Below are 26,141 nucleotides of genomic sequence, written 5' to 3' on the forward strand. Positions count from 1 at the left end.
TTAGGTAGGTGGTCTGTAGTAGACCCCTACCATGACATCACCCTTGTTTTTTACCCCTTTTATCCTTACCCAGAGACTTTCAACAAGTCTGCCTTCTATTTCCATCTCAACCTCAGTTCAAGTAATTACATTTTTAATATATAAGGCAACACCTCCTCCCTTTTTTCTCTGCCTGTCCTTCCTGAGCAAGCTGTATCCTTCTATATCAATATTCCAGTCATGCATATTATCCCTCAAAGTTTCTGTGATGCCAACTATGTCATAGTTCTGTTTATTTATTAGTATTCTGAGTTCTTCCTGCTTATTCCCTATACTTCTTGCATTAGTATACAGACATCTAAGACACTGATTGTCTTTTTCTCCCCCCAGTTATCTCTTTTCTCTCCCTTATCTCTGCTCCCCCAGAATGGTCTCCCAGCCCATGCTCCCCACAAATTCTGACCCTTCTCCCAGATCTCCATGTTTTGGAATTACCTGTGGGCTTTGGTCATCTGCCCCCTTCAAATCTAGTTTAAATATGCTCTTCCCCTTTCGTCGACAGGTGAACCCCATCTTTGCTTAGCAGTCCTCCTTCCTGGAGTCAGCCACATGTCATACCCTGAATGCCCATGTTGTCCATCTCATAGACAAGGAAGAATCAGATTAATTAATATTTCTCTTTTCATCCTATGTGCTTTTTCTTAAAGCATTATTGGATCAAATAAAAATACCAGCAAAGCATGATTGTTCACATAAAATGCAAATAAAATATTCAACTCATCAGTACCCATACTTCATTTTGCATGCTTCAGACTTACTAAACTTGCGTGACTTCACTTGAATAGCTGGGCTACCTTTTTGCTGTTTCCCAACTATTTCTTACCGTATATAATACATAATTTTCAGTACCACTAGGGGGCACAGAATTATTACAATATTTCCCACTGGCTCACAAAAAGTTCATCAAGAACTCAGAATCCCGTGTCTGCTAACTTTAACAGTTTTACATTTTTATTTCCCCAAATCTTAAGCCCTGATCCTGCAAATACTTATGCATATGCTTATACTACTACTGTAACTAGTCCCAATGAAATCAATCCAAATAACCATAGAAATAAAATTAAGCACACTCAAAACAGAATTAATCTCCAAGGACACATGGCGCTGCAATGGGATCTATGTGGTAGACATTGGGTGCAATCCACAAAGGTACTGAAGCACCTAAGTCCCATTTTTAGGGACCACTACTATCGGCAATATTCCCATTCGGCTGCTGTCTAACCCTGTAGACATCTAAATTTACTCAGTGCCTAACTTGCTGTGTCTAGGGGTATATGCTGCAGCCATACATGCCGACTCCATGGATACTCCATCCGTGGAGCACCCTTGGAAAACAAAAATTGTGGGTGCTGAGCACCCACCACCAGACCCCCCGATCAGAGCCTCCTCCTCCTCCCAGCGCTTCCTCCTACATGGCAGTGATCAGCTCTTCAGTGGCATGCAGAAGGTGCTGGGGGGGAGGAGTGAGGGCAGGGTGCTGTTGGGGAAGGGGGCGGAGCAGGGGCGGGAAGAGGCAGGACAGGGTGGGACCTTGGGGAAAGGGGTGGAGTGGGGGCAGGGCCTGGGGCGGAGTACCCCCCCGGCACATTAGAAAGTCAGCGCCTGTGGCTGCAGCTTCACTCTAGACATCTATACACATATTCCCTGCCTAAGGGCTAGTCTACACTAAAAGTGCTACACTGGCGCAGGTGCACCGCCGTAGCGCTCTGGTGAAGACACTCTGCTTTCTCCTGTTGGCATAATAAATCCACCTCCACCAGAGGCAGTAGCTATGTTAGCAGGAGAAGCTGTCCACACCAGCACTTAGGTTGGTGTAACTTACATTGCTCAGGGTGATGATTTATTCAGACCCCTGAGTGACATAAGTTATACTGAAGTAGGTGGTAGTGTGGATCTAGCCTAACCCACCGAGCAATTCACAAACTGGGGAAGATAGGTGCTAAGCTGCTTAAGTCAGGTGAGGGGCTTGATTTGGTAGGTGTACTCAGAGGCCTTCTATTGGATTGGGTATCTCATGCAAGTTCCCACAAAACAGCTGAAAGGAGGGTACAGGGAGAAGAAGACCACCTCTCTTTATAACCATTAGCCTAGTACTCACCCAGGCTGCAGGAGTCCCCCTTCTCCTTAGAGGGGGGAGAGATTTGAACAGGAAGCTGCTATTTCTTAGGTGAGTGCACTAACCACTAGGCTACAGAGTCTAACTCCTTCACTGGCCTAACTAATACTCAATTATTTAAAATAGAACAATGTCAATAGGAGAGATTAAGGGAGTCCCCCATCAGAGCATTCCATAGCACAGTGGTTAGGGCGCTCACCTGACCGGTGACAGATCCCTGCTCAAATCCCCTGTCCCCCTCAGGAGAAAGGGGAGGCTTGAACCACAGGTCTTCCATGTCCTAGTGAATCTCCTAGCCATGAGGCTAATGGGTATAAGAGAGGTATAGTCTTTCCCCTGGCTGTCTCGGTTCAGGGCATGCAATTTTGGGTTTTGGCCTCCTATCTTCCCCCATTTTGTGGATCACAAGTGCAACTAGGAGCCTCCCTGCAACCTGAACTTAGGCACCAAACTCTGTGAGGGGGTGAGGCTTAGCCCACAACCCTCTCAGTGGCAACTCACATTGGCTAGCTTAAGCTGCTTCCCTACCTAGCATGCTGGCTTTCTGAATCACAGTCTAAGCCACCTATCTCTCCCCATTCATTATATAGGAGCCTCGTTGTCTAATTTAGACTCTGTGGATTGCAGTGTTGTTCCTGTGATTTTCTATGATATTCAGAGTCACAACACCTACCGTAATTCCCTTTGTGGATCCCACCCCCTGTTTCTGCAGAGATGTGACTGTATTCTGAGGCTTTCTAGAATTTAGGGACCAACCCCCCTGCCAACACTTTACTAGTGTGAGTCAATGAGACGTGTAACATGTATGAAGTTATGTGTAAGCGTTTACAGCAGTGGTTTTCAAACTTTTTTTCTGGCGAAGAAAATTGTTGATGCCTGTGACCCAATGGAGCTGGGGATGAGGGGTTTGGGAAGGGGTGTGGGTGGGGCTCAGGGCTGGGGCAGAGGGTTGGGGAGTCGGGGGTGAGGGTGAGGGCTGCAGAGTGGGGCCAGGAATGAGGGGTTCAGGGTATGGGAGGGGGCTCTGGACTGGGGCGGGGGGTTGGGGTTCAGGAGGGGATCAGGCTCTGGGGTGGGGTCAGGGATGAGGGGTTTAGGGTGCAGGAGGGGGCTCAGGGTTGGGGGGGCTCAGGACTGGGGCAGGTGGTTGGGGTGCAGGCTTATCTCAGGCAGCTTCTAGTCAATAGTGCAGCAGGCCTGCTAAGGCAGGCTTCCTGCCTATGCTGGCACCACGGACCATGCTGCATCCCAGAAGCGGCCAGCAGCAGGTCTGGCTCCCAGGTGGAGGCATGCAAATGGTTCCGTGCAGCTCTTACCCGCAGGCACTGCCCCCTCCCCCCGATCCCATTGGTTGGTTCCTGGCCAATGGGAGCGTGAGGCCAGTGCTCGAGGCAGGGGCAGCATGCGGAGCCCTATGCCCCCTTCCAGATTTGGATCTGCTGCTGGCCGCTTCCAGGACGCAGTACGCTGTCAGAATAGGTAGGAACTAGCCTGCCTTAGCCGGGCAGCACCACCGATGGTACTTTTAATGGCCTGGTTGGCAGTGCTGACCAGAGCCGCCTCAACCCGGTGCCTTACATTCCCTGACCCAGTACTGTGTTGCGACCTGAAGTTTGAAAACCACTGGTTTACAGGATCAAGTCTTTAGTAACTTAACACTTATTTTACATACCCATTGCTAAATGGGCACAAAAGGGAGGAAAGAGGGAAATGAAATATTGACTTAAACACTTGCATCAATGCAAAGGGGGAGTGCAAATAATTAGTAAATGGAGAATTTACTAAGCTCAATTTACTATTCAAATAGAGAGGAGTGAAATGAACTTGCAATGAACAAGTTGCATGAACTTTTTAACATTTGTGCATGTGTGTTGTATTTCAGTGTATACTGTTTCCATCCCCCTCTCAAGATCTGTGTTTACACGGTGTCTCACTTGTGCTTTTTAAAGTTCCTGTTTGCTTACAAGAGGAAATCTAGTGAAGAAATGAAGCAGATCAAATTCTCTGATTAAAGAGCTTTGGAGACATTTTGTAACACTAAATAAAATATTTGTTAGTTGCCTGTTCTTAACTTTAAACTTAAATTTCTCATAATTTAGCATCCATTTTGCTGTAATTTTCTAAACAGTCAAAAAAACCCCAACAACCCAAACTTTAAACTGGCCTCCTAGACCTTACATTTTGATTTTCTGTGAAAGATTTGATCAACTGAAAACAACTATATTCCTGAAATATCAGTATCTGTGCTGATTTGGCTTATTATAATAGACAGCAGAAGTTTTTTCATTATCTCAATATTGAATTAGTTTTTCATATCACTTACTAAACTACCCTTATCTCATCCTAAAACATCACATCACCTAGTGGATAGGTAATCAAGCCCCACCTGCTTTATAATTAATGTGATGATACAGAGCACAAATGCTCTGTCCATCTTCCTGTTATTTTATCCTGCACATGTGAAATTGTTTGTTTAATATGCTGCATCTTCTCATCCAGCCAGGGCTGGGTGTGTTTGGAAAAGTAAGGTAACATCCAAGGAAGCTGGTCATAACTAAGACCTTTTAACAGAAGGTTTGTTTAAGTAAAGACTACAGGAGCAATCTCTCAGTGATCTTTTAATGGCTTTGACATTAGTTAGTTGGTCTCACATGCACATACTCTTTAACAGTATGTGGAACAAGTCAGTAAGGCCTAATTTTAGAGTTCCCAAACTAGTTAAAATCAGTGGAAACACATTTGAAAATTAGCCCTAAACAATTAGACTCAAGAGAGACTGCTTTCGGGAGACGCTTGATTAAACATTTCTTAATTTAGGAACGAGACTTACAGGGAAATGCATGCATTTATTTTTGTTAGCATTTTTCTTAATACAGTGTTAACAGAACAGTCCCACAACTGCAGCAAATCAACACAACTATCGCAATTAATATTCAGTGACATGAACAAAGTGCCAATCAAAGCACTAAAAGATGGTTACGGAGGGGTAGAAGCACTGTAAACCAGAGGTGGCTTCGGTTAGACTGGAAGTAGGCAGAAAGCCCTGTGCCCATTTTTAAGGCACGTGTCACGGTGCCCTTTTTGGAACTATTTCTTTTCAAAACAGCCTGCGTGTGTCGAGGGCGGGTGGCGAACAGTTGACTTTAGGAAATGAGTTTTAGCTGCAGTATGCAAAGCAGCAGCAAGCTCGGGTTAAGAGGAAATGAGTAATGTCTTCTGGTTTACTACAGCAGCAATACATGTGCTGCTTTGAAGAGAGAGAGAGGAAAGCGGTACGCTGGGGTTCTTGCAAATCAACACTGATCTAGCCTGCAGCCAGGATGACAAGCCCTGCCCTCTCTCTCTACTTCTTTATCCCTGGGCGAGTTGTGGCAGCCGGTATCAGGTGACGGCCTGTCCTAAGCAACTCTCCCCGCCGGCCGGCCGGTGCGTTTCATGGTGTGGGTGGCGGTGGAGTTCTGGGGGGGAGTCACGTGGGGCTCCTGCCGAGCGCACATTGCTTCAGCCCTTCTCGGGAGCGCGTGTGTCTAAGTCTGGGCGAGAGACGCTCCAGCAGGGCCAGCTAAGGAGGGAGCCGCGGGCGCTGGAGCCGAGAGCTCAGCTAATAAAGAGTAATCAGATAAATCCAGCCTGCGCAGCCGCCTGCCTGCGTGTGTGTGTGTGTGTGTGTGTGTGCGCGCGCCTCAGAGGAGAGGGGCTCGGGCTAGAGCGGGGCAGCTGCGGGTGTGGTTTCTGCACACTCACCTTGATACGCGGGGAGAGACCAGGAGCCAAACACCCACCCTTAAGCCAGGGGAGCTTTATTTTCTTCCGTTCAGCGCGGACGCCAAGCGCCGCCCATCAATACCTTCGCTTGCTGACTGACCATCCTTTCTTTTGGGGGTGCGAATCCCTGGCGCTTGCTGGGAGTTTGCAAGCACGAGAGAGAGAAGGACTTTCTTTCCCTTCGGGTTTGGATTTAATCTCTTTCCTATTCGTTAACGCCCAGCCCCCCAGTCAACAAGGAACCGCTAGTGCAGTTTATTAGCGTCTGCAATGTGGGTGATTATTTGAGACGTCAAATCCGATACATATTTCTGTTTGTACAGATGTTTACTGTGTAAATCGTGCAACGATATACGATTGGGCGGAGGAGGGAAATCTGAAAAGCAGTTGGGTACCTACCAAGGGAGGCTGCTCCAGCTGGACAGATCTCTCCTCCATATTCTCACAGGAGCTGCTGCTACTGAGACTTCAGCTGTTTTATTACTTTCGCGGATTTAAATGGACATTTCCCGACAAGGTACATAATCTCCAGGAGCGGCGTTTAATCAGCTGTTTACTGTTCTCATCACTATTGTCACTGCCTGGGCATGGTGTTTACCATTGAAAAGTGGTCACACTTCGGAGCATTTTTTCAAGGGATGTACAATTACTTGCTGACTTTCTCACGCGTTTGGAATTAGAGCAACAGCTTGTTTGGTCGACTGAGGTGCCCGTGAGAGCAAAATGTACTGGCCAAGCCAAGGGCAGGAGCCTTCTCTGTTAATTCCCCCCCAAAGCTGTCCTGGCTTTTTTTTTTCCTCACTTCCCTACATCCCAATAACTAAGAGAGCTTCTCCCACGGTGCATTTCCACGTTACTGCTTGATCCCGGCTCGCTGGCTAACATATTGCGTTATCTGGGCTGCTGAGAGCCCATATTATTTCAAAGTTCTTTTTAAAAAGAAGGCTGAGGGGGCAGAGGGAGCCATTCCTGCCTTTTAGGGGAAGGTGCGGGCACCACCAGGCTTGGGGTGCTGCTCAGGAGTCCTGCCTTTTGCCTTGGGACCCAAGGGGCGAGTCGGGGTGTTTTGGGGACCGCTGGGCTCCTTTCCTGCCAGAAGCTCAGGAGAAAGGACCCTGCTCGCTCAAAGTGGCCCACACGGCTCCCCCTTTCCCGCTCCGCTTCGTTTCCCTCCGCCCGGGGAATCGTTTGGACACTGCGCCCCTCTCTCTCTTCTGCCTTCTCCGGGCTCCGCAGGCCGCTTCCCCCCCGCCCCCGGGGAAGCTGATCGCACGGCGGCTGCCCGCGCCCTGTTCCGGTGCTGCTCTTGCCCCGCGTTCAGCGCCCGTGGTGATGCCATGCCCCGCAAGCACAGCGGAGGAGACGAGGGCAGCTCCGCCGGGCTCTGGATGAAGAGCAGCCGCGCGGGCAGCGGCATGAAGGATGTGGAGTCCGGCCGCAGCAGGGTGCTCATGAACTCGGCCCCCAGAGGGGACGGCTTGCTCCTGCTGGGCACCGGCAGCGCCATCGGCCGAGGCGGCTCGCGGGAGAACCGGCGGGGGAAGCAAGGGGGAGCCCGGATGAGTCTGCTGGGGAAGCCGCTGTCGTACAACAGCAGCCAGAGCTGCCGGAGGAACGTCAAGTACCGGAGGCTGCAAAACTATCTGTACAACGTACTGGAGAGACCCCGCAGCTGGGCGTTCATCTACCACGCGTTCGTGTGAGTACTGCCCCCCCCCCCCCCGCGCCCCTGCCGCGGCGCACCTGTCCCCGCCAGCCCGGGAGCCAGGCGCCGGCTCGGCCAGGCAGCGGCTGGGGGGTGAGGCGCGGAGCAGCGAGGAGGCATGAGCTGTGGCACGGCCCCGCCCCGGCTCCTTAAGTTGGGCATCTCCCAAGAGCGCCAGGGAAGCCGGCTGTGGTTCGCCTGCAGCGTTTCTCCGGGGGGGTGGGAGGCAAGGGGGGGGGTAAGTCCAGGTGGAGAGCGGGGCTCGTCGGCCGGTGACAGCCCCTAGTGGCGGGCGGGCGGGCGAGCGAGAGGGAGTGACGCTCCCCAAAAACCCGCCAAAAAGTGACTCAGAAACGCCAGCGTTTGGGGTGGTCTGTGCACGCTGTAGCGCGGCCCCCCCTCCGCGTAAACGCGGTGACAGCAGCCAGCAAAGGGAGTCGCTGCCATGGGAGACGGGGGGCTCTGCCAGCCGGCTGGGCCGGGGGAAGGCCCACGTGTTGGCGGTCACTTCTGCAAGGGGCTGTGCTGCGGCAGGGCTGCCTGGGCCAGGCACATGATCGGTTGGCCCCGGCAGACATGCAAAGACTGGTCTGGGCTCGCTCGTGGCGCTGGGGGAAGGTGGGAAAAGACAGGCAGCCTAGACCTGACCATCAAGCGGACCATGCCCAACGAGGAATTGATTGGGAAGCAAATATTTACTTTCCCTGGTTAAAGGGTTTTACTACTGTTTTCCTACCGCGTCCATCCACTCGCTCGTGTAGCCAGGCTCTTACTACAGTTTTGTCCCGTGGGTTATTTTTAGATACTTTTGTACGTGCTTCTTCCCAGAAACTAACTAAAAAGCAGAGTTACTGGAGGGAAAGAGGGCAGTGTGTTGGTACACAGCTTTTGGACCGTTTTCAATCTGTTCTGAAAATGTAAGTCTGCAGGTGTCTGCTCATGTTAGAGGCAGGAAGCACGGGACATCTGCTCACAGATGCGGTTGTATCTGTTGCTTGCGAATTGGAATTCTTGGCTGCAATAACGTTAAAAGGACAGTGAGGTGATTGTAAAAAGCCAGGGTGCAGACATGGTTCATGAGCTGCGCATGAACCAGGCTCTAGTCGATTCTCTTCAATATTACCCCTATACTTAAATATCCGAGTATTTGATTATTACAAAGCAGGAATGATGTAATTTGAGATGTTTGCTCCATTTAATTATTATTACCCATTTTCTCATTGCATCCTGCAATGTGTTGATCCCATCATTATGAATTCATTAGGTATTCTAAGTAATAGCTTTGATCATTATAAACTCATTTAGTATTCATGCAAATTGCATATATATTTCCAGCTGAGTTCCATAGCAGCAGTAGTTAATGGACATAGTGTTACTGTTATATTTTTATTGAAATGTTCAACATTTAGGATGAATTCCAAACTAATTCCTATTAGTAATGATCATGATAAATTCATTTGGGACTTCCAAGAAGTTCCTTACTATTTCTCTTATAGTTGGGCATTATTTAGAAACCACTTAGTAAACTGTTACCTTGTTATGTAGTCTTAATTTATCTTGTCCTTGAATGTTAATGTCATTTCCCTATGCATCTTGTATTAGCAAGTTACTCTTCTGTTTTGGAAGTGTGCACAGTGTATATGGGTTTAGTAGAGGATGTGACTAAAACATTTCTTGTGATTCTAGGCATTATCCTTCAAAGAGAATTCAGATGTATCTTGAATTGGCTCCTTAAGACAGGGTGTTGCTTATGTGAGGTAGGCTTTAACACCCTACCTTCAGCAACCATTTTAAAGTATCCTCAGGGTTTCCAAAACAAGTTTGTTCAATATTAGTCCTCTCTTATTATTATGTATTCTGGCTGCATCCAAATACATGTCCCTACACCAAAGATCATTCAGTCTAAAGACAGAGTTGCAATACATCATATTCCTAACCCCCAAAAGCTGCAGTAAACCAGATGAAGTATGACTAATGTTAAGGCCAGTCAAATAAATGTTTTGTTCTTAAAATATTGTGCTTTACATTTGTAAAAGTACAGAAAATTGATCTTTGATATGATAAATGGTATATGAGGATGGGTCACTGTGTTTAATCATAGAAAACGAACAGACTGCACAGTATAGAGCAGATGCAAGGTTACTATTCTTTGAACAGTAGTTCCAGTAATTTCACTGAAAAGATGATTACGTATAGTGAGCAAATGTCAGTTTTAATACTTTCAGTAATAAAACAACTGTTTTGTTAACAGTTTGTTAAAAGCTGTCTTTGGTAACCTGTGATCAAGTAATGCTTTGTATCACACCAGCATGGGAATCCCCAAATCCTACTTTAATAGTTTTTATAGCCATATAGAATATCTTGCCAAGAACCACTGCACTGTGATTAATGAGGTGCTTCAGGGATAGATTTACTTAGTAGACCAAAATTGCTATAGACAAAAAAAAAACAGAAACAGGTTTGAAGTGACATTTCATTTAGTGAAAGATTGCTGTCAACTAAGTAGAAATACTTATTCCCCTCTAAATAGTTAATTATGAAAATTTACTGTTGTAGACTGAACTTTCGTTATTTTTGGTCATTTATTTGGTACACTTCGCTATTTGTGTTTTAATAGGAATCTCTTACCCTAGGTCGTATTCTGGCATAGACAGTACTTTATCAATACTCTGAAAATCACTTAAATACTTGTTAGGACACTTCTTATTGCAGTTATCATGTAAATGCCAAGAAATCATACTTTGGTACTCTTCTGTTTAATTTGAGAGCATAATGATAATTATTAAATAAAATCCAAGTTGAAAATAAAATTGACAGTATTCAACCTATAAAAAAATAAATTTCCAAACAGAGAGAAGTCATGACACAGCAACACTGTAAACAAGGAATATTGCCAGATGCCTTTAGATAATTGCCTGCATAGAATGAGTGCCAATTTTAGTTTTTAATTACAAATGGCAATTTTGGCAACTGGAAATGCCAACATAGTATCTTTTTATCTGATCAAAGCTGTGTGAAGCATCTTAGAAACACTATTGTACTATAGAAGCACCTAGTAGTACCACTAGTTTAAGGATTTGTCAGTGTTTCTATTATAACTCCCATTTTAATGAGCTTTTTACCTTGGCCATTTGAAGCTCCATTGGGTGAAAATTTGGCAAAGAGCTGATTACTTTGGATGCAATTTTTCTGTCTAAATTATTTTTATTTATTGAGATTAAAAGAATATGCACAATTTAAAGAATATATACAATTCTCAGTATTTCAGATGCATCTTTTGCAACCATCTAATCGAACATAATTTAATCTTCGCAAATTTTCTACACAGATATTGTAATGTTAAAAATGACAAATCTTTTGGAAAAAATATGTAACTCAAGTTATTTACTCGTTGAGATGCCATTTTTTAACTTTGTTAATGCATATCTACGTTACAGCAGAGTCTATTATTGCTGTTATAGGTAGGGGCTATAAATTGTTAAACCTTATTTTCAGGAGAATATAACTCTGGATGTAAATATCACTCTGATCTGCAAGATGGCATAACCACAAATTTTATTTCCTCCTCCAAATTTTCAATTTTCTTAATTTTTAGAATTAGAAGTTTGGTAGGTGGGTGGGGGGGAGTGCATTATTTATAAATGGCATTAGCTAATCAGGAACCAGTCCTGCAGTGGAACTCTCATGGAGTTTCTCCATGCAGAAGGACTTTCGATCAGGGTTTAATCTGTAATATTGTTAAATTTTAATGGAAAAACTTTTGCCATTGTAAATAAAGGAGTAAGGGGAGCTAGTCAATGAGGAACAGGTATAGTAAGTTAAAATTTAGAAATCAATGAGTTCTGTTATTTGTGTTTCATTCCTAGAGTTTTGTAATTTTACACAGAAAGGGCACCATCCTGTGACTGTCTACTGCTGGATTTAGTGTTTGTTATTGGGCAGAGACAGTCACTTAAATAGGATTATAATGGGTAGTAAGGGTTTGCCAGATCAGACCCACAACTTACATGTTTCTTCACTTACATATTACCTGTGTGCATTTTATTAGTACTTCATGACATAGAGGTCTTAAACCTGTATTGTAAGTATAGGGAAAATTGCCTTTCAAATGGCACAATCTTCGACTCTTGATGGTTTAGGAATAGTTCAAATATGAACACTGATAAAATCAGAATGTCCATACCAATTGTGAATAATGAGGCTGGCCTCGTAAACTCATGCTGGTAAAATCTTCATATCACACCACATAGTCATTTGTGTTTCTGCTAATATTTAACATACAAATACATTAAAAACACTCTAACTTTTCTAAAAGTGTTTTCTCAGAACCCCTAGAATGCTGATTCTTTTTTATCAGCTTGTGCAGAAATACAGTGATCTGTTGTTTGCTTGGTACACCACTGTAAGTGCTTCCAACATTAAAGCTCTGTTTTTTTGCCTCTGTCTTCACAAACAAGATCAGCTCCCAGACTGCTGCACTGGGCAGCACAGTACGGGGAGAAGGTGACCAGCCCTCGGTGGAGAAAGAAGTGATTCAGGACTATTTAGAAAAACTGGATGAGCACAAGTCCATGGGGCTGGATGCGCTGCATCCGAGGGTGCTATAAAGGAGTTGACGGATGTGATTGCAGAGCCATTGGCCATTCTCTTTGAAAACTCATGGCGAATGGGGGAGGTCCTGGATGACTGGAAAAAGGCTACTGTAGTGCCCATCTTTAAAAAAGGGAAAGAGGAGGATCCAGGGAACTACAGGCCAGTCAGCCTCACCTCAGTCCCTGGAAAAATCATGGAGCAGGTCCTCAAGGAATCAATTCTCAAGCACTTAGAGGAGAGGAAGATGATCAGGAACAGTCAGCATGGATTCACCAAGGGCAAGTCATGCCTGACTAACCTAATTGCCTTCTATGAGGAGATAACTGGGTCTGTGGATGAGGGGAAAGCAGTGGATGTGTTATTCCTTGACTTTAGCAAAGCTTTTGATACGGTCTCCCACAGTATTCTTGCCAGCAAGTTAAAGAAGTATGGTCTGGATGAATGGACTATAAGGTGGCTAGAAAGCTGGCTAGATCGTCGGGCTCAATGGGTAGTGATCAATGGCTCCATGTCTAGTTGGTAGCCGGTTTCAAGCGGAGTGCCCCAAGGGTCGGTCCTGGGGCCGGTTTTGTTCAATATCTTCATTAATGATCTGGAGCATGGCGTGGACTGCACTCTCAGCAAGTTTGCAGATGACACTAAACTGGGAGGAGTGGTAGATACGCTGGAGGGTAGGGATAGGATACAGAGGGACCTAGACAAATTAGAGGACTGGGCCAAAAGAAACCTGATGAGGTTCACAAGGTCAAGTGCAGAGTCCTGCACTTAGGATGGAAGAATCCCATTCATTGTTACAGACTAGGGACCGAATGGCTAGGAAGCAGTTCTGCAGAAAAGGACCTAGGGGTTACAGTGGATGAGAAGCTGGATATGAGTCAACAGTGTGCCCTTGTTGCCAAGAAGGCTAACAGCATTTTGGGCTGTATAAGTAGGGGCATTGCCAGCAGATTGAGGGATGTGATCATTCCCCTCTATTCAACATTGGTGAGGCCTCATCTGGAGTACTGTGGCCGGTTTTGGGCCCCACACTACAAGATGTGGAAAAATTGGAAAGAGTCCAGCGGAGGGCAACAAAAATGATTAGGGGGCTGAAGCACCTGACTTATGAGGAGAGGGTGAGGGAACTGGGATTGTTTAGTCTGCAGAAGAGAAGAATGGGAGGGGATTTGATAGCTGCTTTCAACTACCTAAAAAGGGTTCCAAAGAGGATGGATCTAGACTGTTCTCAGTGGTAGCTGGTAACAGAACAAGGAGTAATGGTCTCAAGTTGCAGTGGGGGAGGTTTAGGTTGGATATTAGGAAAAACTTTTTCACTAGGAGGGTGGTGAAGTACTGGAATGGGTTACCTAGGGAGGTGGTGGAATCTCCTTCCTTCCTTAGAGGTTTTTAAGGTCAGGCTTGACAAAGCTCTGGCTGGGATGATTTAGTTGGGAATTGGTCCTGCTTTGAGCAGGGGGTTGGACTAGATGACCTCCTGAGGTCCCTTCCAACCCTGATAGTCTATGATTCTATGATTGTATGAAAGCTGAATATTGCTCAAAACTGTCTTCTTAACAAAAACAAGCAAATAATATGTTAAGATGATTGAGTACTGATTTAATGATTATCAGTGACAATAAGTATAATCCAACACATGAAGTTACTGTGGAGGAGATTTTTCAAAAGCACCTAACTCCCATTGAAAGTAAACAAGAGTGCCTAAATGTCATTTGTGCCTTTTGAAAACATTCCTTATATCTATTTTTATATATGGGTTACATATCTGAATGTCTTTACCAGAAATAGTTAGAAATAACTCCATAATCTATGAATTTCAGAAGTGTAAGTGTGTTTAGTTGTCTTTCTGATGAGCAGCTGGAGTTTGGAGGTGGGCGGAAAGCTTTGCCCTTTGATATAATTATGGGTATGATTCAATTATTTGTATATTTTTTTTAATTTAACCTTGTTCAACCTTTTGAGATGCAAATATTCTATTTCTTATTAACTTGCTTGTAATATGGCAGTAGGATTGCCAGGTGTCCGGTTTTTGACTGGAACGCCCAGTTGAAAAGGGACCCCGGTGGCTCCGGTCAGCACTGCTGACTAGGCTGTTGAAAGTCTGGTTGGCGCAGGGCTGGCAGGCTCCCTACCTGGCTCTGCACAGCTCCCAATATTGATGACATGTCCCTCCTGCTCCTACGCACAGGGGCGGCCATGGCCCAAGCACCAGTTCTGTGGTTTCCAGTGGCCAGGAACCACGACCAATGGGAGCTGTAGGGGCAGCACACAGAGCCACTGTGGCTGCCTCTGTTCCTAGAAGTCAGAGGGATATGCCGGCCGCTTCCCAGGCTGTCGCCTGAGGTAAGCACTGACTGGAGCCCACACCCCGAATACCCTCCCGCAGTTGAACTCCCTCCCAGAGCTCACACCCCTTCCCCCAGCCCTGGGCCCTCTCTCGCACCCTGAACCCCTCATTTCTGGCCAGTGATAATTTTACCAGAAATTCTGTTCTTCCTGCTTTGTTCTCCAAATATGTTTGTTAATTGAATATTTTTTTCAGATGTCTATTGAGTAGAGATTTCTGTAGCTAATTACATTGGTCAAATATCAAATATCATGCCATTGATATTTAGGGAGAACTCCCCATTCTGATTATACATTGATGGCATGATATGGCCTAATATAAGAACATAAGAACATAAGAAAGGCTGTACTGGGTCAGATCAAAGGTCCATCTAGCCCAGTATCTGTCTACCGACAGTGGCCAATGCCAGGTGCCCCAGAGGGAGTGAACCTAACAGGCAATGATCAAGTGATCTCTCTCCTGCCATCCATCTCCATCCTCTGACGAACAGAGGCTAGGGACACCATTCTTACCCATCCTGGCTAATAGCCATTTATGGACTTAGCCACCATGAATTTATCCAGTCCCCTTTTAAACATTGTTATAGTCCTAGCCTTCACAACCTCCTCAGGTAAGGAGTTCCACAAGTTGACTGTGCGCTGCGTGAAGAAGAACTTCCTTTTATTTGTTTTAAACCTGCTGCCTATTAATTTCATTTGGTGACCCCTAGTTCTTGTATTATGGGAATAAGTAAATAACTTTTCCTTATCCACTTTCTCAACATCACTCATGATTTTATATACCTCTAGCATGTCCCCCCTTAGTCTTCTCTTTTCCAAGCTGAAGAGTCCTAGCCTCTTTAATCTTTCCTCGTATGGGACCCTCTCTAAACCCCTAATCATTTTAGTTGCCCTTTTTTGAACCTTTTCTAGTGCTAGTATATCTTTTTTGAGGTGAGGAGACCACATCTGTACACAGTATTCGAGATGTGGGCGTACCATGGATTTATATAAGGGCAATAATATATTCTCAGTCTTATTCTCTATCCCCTTTTTAATGATTCCTAACATCCTGTTTACTTTTTTGACCGCCTCTGCACACTGCGTGGACATCTTCAGATGTCGCCTGTCATATAACTTTCAGCTAAATACAAGACAGAGATTTTTTTCTTCTATATAACAATAACAATGTAGAGGCATTTCAGCATAAATCTGCCATGTATATATTGTGCTGGGAGCAAACTATACATAAACATGAATGCACATACCTGGGAAAATTTGTTTTCAGTACTAGGATGTATAGTGTAATTATATGTTAAATATTCATCCAACTTAAACAGTGGCACACCAACAGTAATACCACAATAATTAAAACATGCCTTCATATCATGTATTACCTATGATGGTGGAAGAGAAGGAACAGAAAACAATGCTTCATTCCCCCTCTTCCCTATGGTGTTCCATGGGCAACATTTTTGCTGGAGAGCTACTGAATGCTCTGGAATTTTCAAGATGTTATGTGCTGAATGTTCTTATTATTTACACATCCAGAGAGTAAATACAAGTGACTTTAACTTACCTTCATTTGTCTCTTTGGGCCTGATCCAGCTTAGTATGGGCCTGATCTCACATGTTATATCTTCAGCTGCACGAGCTGTGTAAGCACCATAAGGCTGCAGATGCTGGCTCCACAGCAGATGATCTATCCAGGGGAAACATTGGGTTGCCACAAAAAGCAGAACTGCTCCCCACCCTGTGGGGGGAAAAAAAGAACAAAAATACATTCCTCGGGAAAGAGTTACTGAGAGTCCTGGACCTGAAAAACTGTGCAGATGAGCTGCATCCTGTTCGTTCCCTCACATGGGTGTGTAGCCCGAAGGAATTATGAACCCTGCATGACCGCAGGAGAAAAGACAGTGTTCTGGGCCATTGTTTGGAATAGATTTTTAAAGTGAAGGTAATACGAGGAAGTACAGTATGTCTCCCATCTCCATTTACTGAGAAGTGGGTCAGGCCTCATCTTATTATTACTATTTTGCCATGAGGAGTCCTTCCCTCCTCTCGCCACCCTCTCTCCTTCCCCCCCCCCCGCGTGAAATTATATGTTGGCATTGTGTTGCAAGGAGTCCCATCTCCATTTTCCTCTGGTCAATCCTAGGTCCATTTTTCTTAATGTGTGAATTTTGAGCATGATATGCCCTCTTTTTGTCTCCCTGTTTATGAAAGAATCTGGATTTTTTAAAATGTATCTCCTACTGACTGACATCCAGTCAGCCAGATAAAACCCACACCTACATGGCATCTCTTATATCAAGAAAATTCAATAATTCCTAAGATTCCAAATGCTGTATTTGGTAAAAAGGCTGGGTGGAATAAAAGATATGATCCATGAGAAAGGACAGCCATGAATGCCTAGTGTAGCATGGGATGCTGATTATAACTTGGAAGAAGGAGCAGATGTGGTGGCTGCAGAGGCCAGAGAGATTTTGGCTCACTTATGGGACAGCATTTGTGAGACACATTTTGACCAGTTCTGTAATTCTTCATGAGCTAAAAACGATTTTTTTAATAGGATAAACATACTAGAAACTTAAATCCTCTGTTTGAACAGGATTATTTAAACAGGATTATCACTATGTCCTGGTGTACCTTCAACCTAACAGTGGAAAAATATGACTAGTTTATTAATATGCATCAGCATTAAATTACTGCTGCTGTTTTGGATCTGAATTAAATATTATTTTTCCAATAGTAGTTCAATGTGAATTATATCTAACATTAATTACATTCAGAGGGGTAGCCGGGTTCGTCTGGATCTGTAAAAGCAGCAAAGAATCCTGTGGCACCTTATAGACTAACAGACGTTTTGGAGCATGAGCTTTCGTTGGTGAATACATCCTTGCATCCGATGAAGTGGTTATTCACCCACGAAAGCTCATGCTCCAAAACGTCTGTTAGTCTATAAGGTGCCACAGGTTTCTTTGCTGCTATTAATTACATTGGTTGCATTTTATGTTCAATATTTAATCATTATTGCACTCAGTATTTGCTGTAATGATACTGATCGTAATTAATATATTTTCTGGTATAAATAAATAGTTAATTTTTCCACAGGAATTTCACTATAATGAGGAGATACTTTAATAATAAACTATGTAAGTAACACACTTTGTTTTTATATAAACAAACAAATTGAAAACAAGCTGAATAATTTCCTTTTAAATAATATAAGCCACCAAAGTGTCACAATAAAACTTCAACTATTAGCTCTCTGGTGCTTAATGGGCAGTATCTTGCTGTATTTTAGTGACCCCTGACTAAGCTGGGAGATGTACTAGATGTCTAAAGTTTAATCATGCCCTGATTTTACTCTGGTTCATGTTTCCATTACTGTAGGTTTGGGGCATGATTCTGCTCTACTGAAATTAAGGGGGTTTTGCCATTAATGGGAACAGAACTGGGCCCTTCATATGTGGGTAAAAGAGCTGAGATTTAAAAAAAACAATATTGTCTATTGGCAAACCTATACCATATAAATACAGCAGACCTAGTTTCAATATCCCATTTTTCTAAACAAAACAAACATCTCTCTTTACAATATCAAATCTTTACTTTTCAGAGGGGAAATCTTTCCCTTGTGCAGATGATTGAAATAAGCAACAAACTGATTCTCCATATTATGTTCTTGAGTATTAATGCTAGTATGTCTGTCTAGATAACCTATCTGATAATAAGAGATATAGATTGCCTATGGGATTACCACCACAGTTCAGTTAAAAAAGCAAATTCAGCACCTAAGCCAGACTTCCTGCGTCAATTGCAAAATGATCATAAAGCAGTCTCCTAGCTTAGGTCAGAACAAACTTCTTAACTCCCTTAAATGGCAGTCCAAAGGTTCTCGCACAGATTAGCTGGATGGTCAAGCAGTTTTGTCAACTTTCTGAGAAGAGGTTGACTGTTTGCTTGTGCTAACTGCCTGAAACAATATGGCCAACATTTTCTAACTTGGTGCCCAAGTTAGCACCTAAATTCATATTTGGATACCCCTAGTAGGCCCTTATTCAGGAAAACGCTTAAGCATATCTGTAAGTGCTTTCTTGAATAAGGATGGACTTCAACATGTTGCCTAAATGCTTTTCTAAATGATGGTGTGATTTTTTCAGAGGTGCTGTGCACCTGCGTCATCTTTGAAGTTAGTTGTTGTGATTTTACACACTCTTTACAATGCTTTATAAAGAATAATTATAGGACAGTTAGCATTTTTTTTCAAAAGCTGGTATGGAGTAAAAATTTACAAATGAATTATGCTCTTCATCCCATTAGAAAGAAGAAGGGAAGTTCTGTACCTGCCCACCTTTTCAATTCAGGCAGGAGTCTCCTGTTTTCTATGCTATCCATCATCTGCCGGATCAAGCACATTATCTTGTGATACCCAGTTTAAAATGTAAAGACATGAAAATTTGGATTTCAAGGCTTTCATTGACTTTTAATGACTTTATTGTAACCATACTTGATGTCATATTGTATCAACACATCCGTGCTAATTCTCACGTATGATGAAACAAGAGGGAAAAATACTTTCCTGGTTCAAGAGAATGAAAAAGTTGGCAGTTATACGGTTCAGATACTCAAACTAGTGTACTAATGGATTAGATAAGGTAGTTTGGTAAGTGCCCTTCCTAGGTCAGATAGTCAGAACTACCAGTCCAAATCTAAATTCTTCTAGTACCTTAATTTTAATTTGTTTGTTATTTTTTTTAAAGTCACAGATCACTGTGGAATCTGATCACCACTAAGGAGAAGTAAATGCACAAATCTCTCTCTTCCCACCCTACCAGAAAAAAAAGCTTAAAGTTTTTGTTTGGATTTTTTTCTTAAATATCTGATGTGTGAGGATGCTGATGTATTTCAGAGAGTTATTGTGGGAGAGCTAAGATGCAGAGTTGGGTTTTGCATTTAGTTCTGTAAGTGGTGAGGGTGGTGTACATTCTTATTTCACTTGGGAATGAGTTCCACAGTCTTGCTATGTCTCTTGTGTGATATCTGTCTCCTGAGGGTTTAAGTCTTTCCCTATTAGTCAGCAGCTTCATTTTCCAAGTGGAACAAACTGTCATGTGATGTCATCACTGAAGGGAGGTGAGCTTTCAGGTAGCTAGAGCCAATACTGTACCTGGCTGATGGCTTTGAAAATTGGTGCAGCAACTTCAAACTGGACTTTGTGTTCATTGAGGAACCTATGTAGGCTGCAGTGAATTGAGGTGATGCATTTGCTGTAACTTAAGTTGGTGAACAGATGAGCTGATGTATCCTTTTTATGATGCATCCACTGAATATGGAACATTATTTCATTGTTGGAGAATCCTTAAAGAAAAACCCTCAATTTGAAAATCACATTTCCATCTGAAACTGGTGTACCTATTATTGGTATTTGGTTTTTTAGCTTGTTTTCTTTGAATAAGAACAGCCCTTTGTGTATAGTCAGTTTCACTGTTGTATTGGTGCTCATTTGCATCATTGTCATGTGTTGCTCTGGGAAAGCTCACATTCATGTTCTCCACTAGTCTCTGCAAGACGGTGCTTACAAGCAGCAGCAAAGCTGACAAATCAAACTGCAGGGATTAGCAGGCCACATGCTATAGATAGAAGAAAATGGGGATTGTGGAGGAGGGATGTGCCAGAGTACATTGGATGGTGTTGATCTTAAACCTGCCCAAAAGATCCTTATAAATACATCAGGGGAGCATTTTCTTAGCAGATTGTTCCTCCAACCCTCTCCCCCTCAAACAACCGCAAGCAAACAAACAACAGAACCAAGCAAAACAAAAACTAATTTTATTTTGACCCAAAGTCATAATTAAATATCAGTTTCCTTGAGGCATTTTATGTGTGTTTTGTTTGTACAGTAGTTTGTAGTTAACAGCTGATTTTTACAAATTTGTAGTGCACTTGAGTCAGTCACTGATTATTTGATAAGTTTAATGTCATTTAATTGGTGCTGCTTTGTGAAATAAGGCTGTCCTGTTAATAACCGGATCCATTCACCAAAGGTAAAGAAGGCATTTGTAGGCAACTATGGACAGCCTGTCCTTTTACCTGTAAGTGAAATAAATCTGTAAGTCATTACAACAATCTGAACATACTTTATTATTTCTAAGAATATTGAAATATTGGAGTCAAGCCTTAGGGATAAGATATCTTATCTCTAGGGCATGTACATATGTAGTCTGGACAGGAGGTGAACTTCCAAAGCTGAATTGTTAGCCATAATTTGGACTCCATAACTATTGTATGTGACAATGTACTGGGAATGAAATTTCATTCTCTTCAACATATGCAATGAAGTTAGGAGTGCATTTGTTAGACACTTAGCCTTTCATCCTAAAAACAATATGTGCTTAATTTTGATTTCCTTGGGACTGCTTATGTTCTTAAATACATGCCTAATTGCTAACATGATTGCAGTTTTATTCACCAGTATTAATATTGTGAAATACTCTATTGAAATGAACAGGGGTGTTTCTGAAAGAAAGAGTCTGTCCAGCTGCTAGAAAAATATGATTGCTTAGTTTTCTGCAAATACAGATGGAAAATCCTTATTGGGAGGGTTGGAGACATAAATAGAGAATATCTTAAAGGTAATGGGGTGTACATACATCTACCAGTTTGAGGCACTGCACACTTGACCTACATTTTTACAGGCCAGATTTCTTATTGATACTTTTGTGGTACCAGAGCAAGTGCTATACAGTATTTAAATACTTATCTGCCTTCACAGGAAACTAAATTAAAATGTGGTGGAATTTATGAAAATTTTCTGTCAAACTGATTTAATTGACTGTACCTTTTAAAATAATTAATAAATTATGTTTTTTTAAATGCATAATTTAAATTCTCTCTTGCAGTATGAATGCAGACTGAGAACTTGGGTTCCTAAGTGAATCAGTTAATTGGATTTGACTTAAAAATAATACACTATTATTTTTATTTTATTTTTTTAATCAAGGCCTTGGCCATATATACCGACTTGAGGAAATAAGACTTGGTCTTTCCCTAAACATCCATATACCAGGTGTGTGTGTGTGTGTGTGCTCTGTCAGCTACTGAGAATGCAAGAATCTGCCAAATTTTGAGTTGAACAATAGCTAGGTTTGTCATTGGACTTTAAACGATAATGTTGCAGTTTCTGATCCGAAACTGGCTTTTGCAATAAGATGGATATTTATTTATTCATTCATTTAATTTTATTTCAAGTTAGAATAAATAATAAAATGCCACCCATTCACATGATCTAAGTGGCCTGCTGATCATTTGAAATTACAAAACCAAAATGCAACATAATATGCCATACAGTCAAATTACCCATTCTACTGAGCAGCAGCCTGTCACCAGATACTAACGTCCTTATGTATCTGCCTGCACTTCAGCCTCCTTCGATTTTCTTCAAAGTCTTGATGAAACAAATAAGCTTTGCAGCCTGTCCTTAGAACATGTGCTCTCTGTAGGATGCCCTGCTTACCAAGTGGGTGGCCATCTTTATGCACCAGTTCCAGTTTCCAAATTGATTCAAGATGTAGCCCCATGTGGAATGCATTGAAATAATCAAACCTTGAGGAGACAAAGGTATGGATGATGATAGCAAGATCTGAACCTGAAAGATAAAGCTGTCTGGACGGGCCTAGGTGGTAAAATTACCTTTTAACTGCTGCTGTTACCTGCCCTTCTAAGGCTGGATCCCACAGATCAAGAGAGGTGAGGGAAGTTGTCAGCAAGCTGTTCTGGGGAGAACAGACTGATAAAGACCAAACACAGGTCCTGCAGGAGTGTCTGAAGCAGCTGGGGCCTTCCCAAAATTCCAGGGGATGATAATCCTCAAGGAAGCTAGCCATCCATATACCCTGTTTATTATTTTAAGGTCTTTTTCTTGCTTTGGTGCTAGATAAACAATACTTTGGTTTAAGAAGGTTGTTTTGTCACTGGGTACAACTGGTCATTGCTCCTAGAGGAAACAGTTCTGCAGGTGCTGAACTAAGTCGGACCTGCTGAGATACTTGTGATTAGTACCAGGCTTGGTTTGAAAATGGGAGAATCACTTGATTCCACCCCAAGAAAGTGAACAGCTCGAGGCCTTGGAGCAGGAGGGGTTGCACTCAAAGAAATTAGGAGGGTTCAGAGGTACTGTTTGCCTGGTGACTGACATTTATGCAAGTGAGAGACTTAAAGTAACTGTACAGCCAACCACAGTTGGCTAGGTCCTGTGCAATATTTTCCCACACAGAGCTGCTAAGACACATCAGTTCTGAGTTACTACTTTGTTGAGATTCAAGCCTTTGCCCTCTGTGAGGCAGACTGCCAATTTTTCAAAGCAGTATAGTAGTTCTGTGGCGGTAAGAAATAGACTAAGAAGAGATTATATTTTTTCACTTGTGACCTAGGATAGATTTGGAACTCAAGTCTCCATAAATGAAATACTGTATTTTACCCACTTTCCCAACTAGCTTATAGATGAGAAGGGATTCTTTTGTTTAAAAAAAATCCCCAAAACACAACAGCCACCAAAAGTTTGTAGGCAAGGCACGCTCAATCTATTGGTCCAGTTCTGCATTGCAACACCACTACATTGTGCTTATTAAAATAAACTTAGAATATCTGTTTCACAAATGCATTTGTTTGTTTTATTTACAGTTTATGTAATTGTGCGTTTTCATTGCCAATTTAGTGCACTATGGAGCGATCTGAGGGAGATGGGAGTGTGTGGACATTCAGCTGAAGGAACTGTGGCAAATCAAGAGAAAATAAAAGTTCTTTTGAGGGCTTACCCGGTCTAATCTCAAGGTTCCCCTCACCAAGGTCAAGGCAAACAAGAGTCTCAACTGCCTTGTCTCAGGGCAAAACAACCTAAGGTCGTGGGTTCCTCCTTTTCTTTAGGAAAGATAAATTGTATAGCCCATGCCCCCTATTCCTGTGTTTGTTACACTCATATGCCTCTAACTTCTTCATTCTTCATGAAAGAGAAGTAGAAACATTTCAACCTGCTCTTAACAGGCTTTAAATGAAGTCTGTGGTCCCTCCTCAATTTTTTTAACATCATCATCTGTGGACATCTGATTTCCCTTAACATGGCTGCTCGGCTGTTCTACCCCCAGCAACAAACTTCCTCTTCCTTTTATGTGTGTCATACAAGTCTAATGCTGGCCCTGTGTGGCAGACCCCCTGAAACCTGCTTGTGGCCTCCCAGGGTGCCCCAGGCCCCTGATTGAGAACCATTGCCATGCTCGATAGCTAAGAGACTAATGAGCCCCATCTGCTTCTGTGCCCTGCCAGTTTACCCTTGTCTCCTTTCATAGAATCCTGGACTGGAACCTCAGGGCTTCCTGATGAGGCCACCCTCGTGACTTTCCAGGGCCCCAAGTGGACAGTATACCCCATCACAGGGTAGAGGTGATGAGTAGACCTCTCATTACAGTATTTCATATCCTGGAAGGTTGTAATAATGTCAGGATAGTGGAATTTGCATTATTTTGGCCTCATAAATAGCTGTCTGTGGCATTTAAGTATATTTAGGTTTACCTGAATACTGAGCTGTTTGGGCATTTGCAGAAAAAGAATATGTGGCCCTGTTTAATATTGGCATAACATGTGCTGTCTACTGAATCACCAGCACATTTCTGCAGCACTTAGAAAAGGGAGAAATATTCTACAAAAGGGTGGCCTCATCAGAAAGAACATAATGGTAAAACACCAGTGATTTACATGATATTTTCAGGTGGGCAGCTTCTGAGCAGGAGGCATAGCTTGACCATAGCTATGGAAAAGAATATGGAATACCAGTAAATTAATGCACATGCATTTTTATTATGGTTTCTGCAGCATATTTCAATTGAAAGAATAAGATTTAATGTTTGGTTGATTCAGATATTAATAGTAAATATATTTTTGGATAGAAAGATGTTTACTGTGTATTAGTAGCAGGCCAAATCTTAAGGACATTTACTGGCTTTTGGTATTGGGCTAAATCTTGAAGTCCTGACTCAGAATAAAATTTACACTGATATAATAAGTAAGGTAAAGCATTTTTTTAATTCTTGGATTTACTGAGGGTTTTGAGTGTATGCAAAAGTAGTTTAAAATAAATTCTGATTGGATTTTTGCCAGTAGTGTGTCATCCATTGCTGCCTATTTCAGTTTCACTTGTACTACATAAACTTCAGGTCCACAGCGTTTCTTAAAAAGGCAATCAAAAGGTTCTAGAATACACCTTAGACTGTATCTTTAGATCTTTTCTTCAGCAGGCAGCAATGAATAAAATGGGTTACAAATGGTGAAATTATTTTAAAGAAAAATAATCATAAAATTTACTGTTACAAAAGGAACCTAGAGTTTCCAAATTCTGTGCACTAAATATCTTACAGGTAATTTACTACATAACATTTTATCCATAAATGAAACAATGGAACAGTCAAGGCATGGAAACCTGGATATATTCCTAATCTAAAACCAATCTTAAATAATTCAGTTTTTCAAGAAACTCTTTGATATTTCAGTTTAGTTTGAAAGCTGTTCATGTATTATGTTCCAACACTAACGCGATTCAGTGTCTAATAGCATAGTTTTTCATGATAAATACTGAAATGAATTCCGATTATGAATCTAAAATACAAACATTTCATTATTTTACATTTATATCTAGTGCAATGAATGTCAGACAGTCAGATTGCTAGTGGTTGAAGCTTAGCTACTGATTAAAATTAAAACCCTGTTTAAAAGAAACCCCTCAAAAACAGTCAACAAATGAGCAAATTAGCAAGAATATAGTAAATATTTTATGAAAACACAGATTTTGAAGAAAAATATTATGTACATAAGTCTACTGCTCTTCAAGGCCCTGTCAATTTATTTGATTTTTCTTGTAATCACAATTGCTGACCTCATTGGCAGTACCTTTACTCCTCACCCTTAATCTCTCCTAATCTCTGACATTTGTGGAGGGTTCTTCACTTGTTACAGTTTATCTAAAATGGAGATAGTAAACTCTCTGGAGTACAGACTATCTTATCTCTCTTTTTGCTTGAGTGCTTTATGTCATTAATAATGACTAAGCTGTTGCAATGAAAACATTTCAACATCATGTTTTCTATAAATGCCTACATTCACCCTACATCATCTGTATTTTTATATACATGAAAGGAAGTAGCCTAGAAGTGTAATTGAGCTCCTTCAAACCCCACCATCAAAGGTGTAGAGGAGGTATTTGGGGGCAAAATGTCATGGATAACATATTTTTGCTTTGGAGATCTGCTGTCTTACTCAGCTGTCCCACATCTCATACATCTCATACAAAATAATCTATTTAGGGATCTGTTCCCAAGTTTGAATATGAGCTCTTTTTACATGCTGCTTTTGCAGCACTCACCTATGTTTGTCTGAGCCCAAAAATCATATAGGACCCAAATTTGGCCTGAAGCCTTTATTTTGTATTGGTGACATAAAAACATATGAACGGCCATACTGGGTCAGGCAAATGCAACATCTAGCCCAGTAGCCTGTCTTTGACAGTGGCCAGAAATTCAGATGGGGGTTGGAGGGGTTATTTGAGGGAGGAGG

At 42.5% G+C, this 26,141-nt stretch overlaps 1 protein-coding gene across 5 annotated transcripts in view; it reads left to right on the top strand.

Annotated features, from left to right (window-relative positions):
- Window positions 1–7,239: 7,239 nt before the first annotated feature.
- The window catches only part of KCNQ5 (potassium voltage-gated channel subfamily Q member 5), a 491,006-nt gene continuing 472,104 nt past the window's right edge, over window positions 7,240–26,141 (top strand). For all 5 annotated transcript variants that reach the window (XM_045011611.1, XM_045011613.1, XM_045011615.1 and 2 more), the window contains exon 1: window positions 7,240–7,619. In XM_045011611.1, coding sequence (XP_044867546.1) covers window positions 7,258–7,619 — 362 coding nt within the window. In that variant the 5' untranslated portion in view covers window positions 7,240–7,257. The remainder of the gene's footprint in view (window positions 7,620–26,141) is intronic.

This window comes from Mauremys mutica, chromosome 3 (genome assembly GCF_020497125.1).
Source record: "Mauremys mutica isolate MM-2020 ecotype Southern chromosome 3, ASM2049712v1, whole genome shotgun sequence".
Classification (NCBI taxonomy): Eukaryota; Metazoa; Chordata; order Testudines; family Geoemydidae; genus Mauremys; species Mauremys mutica.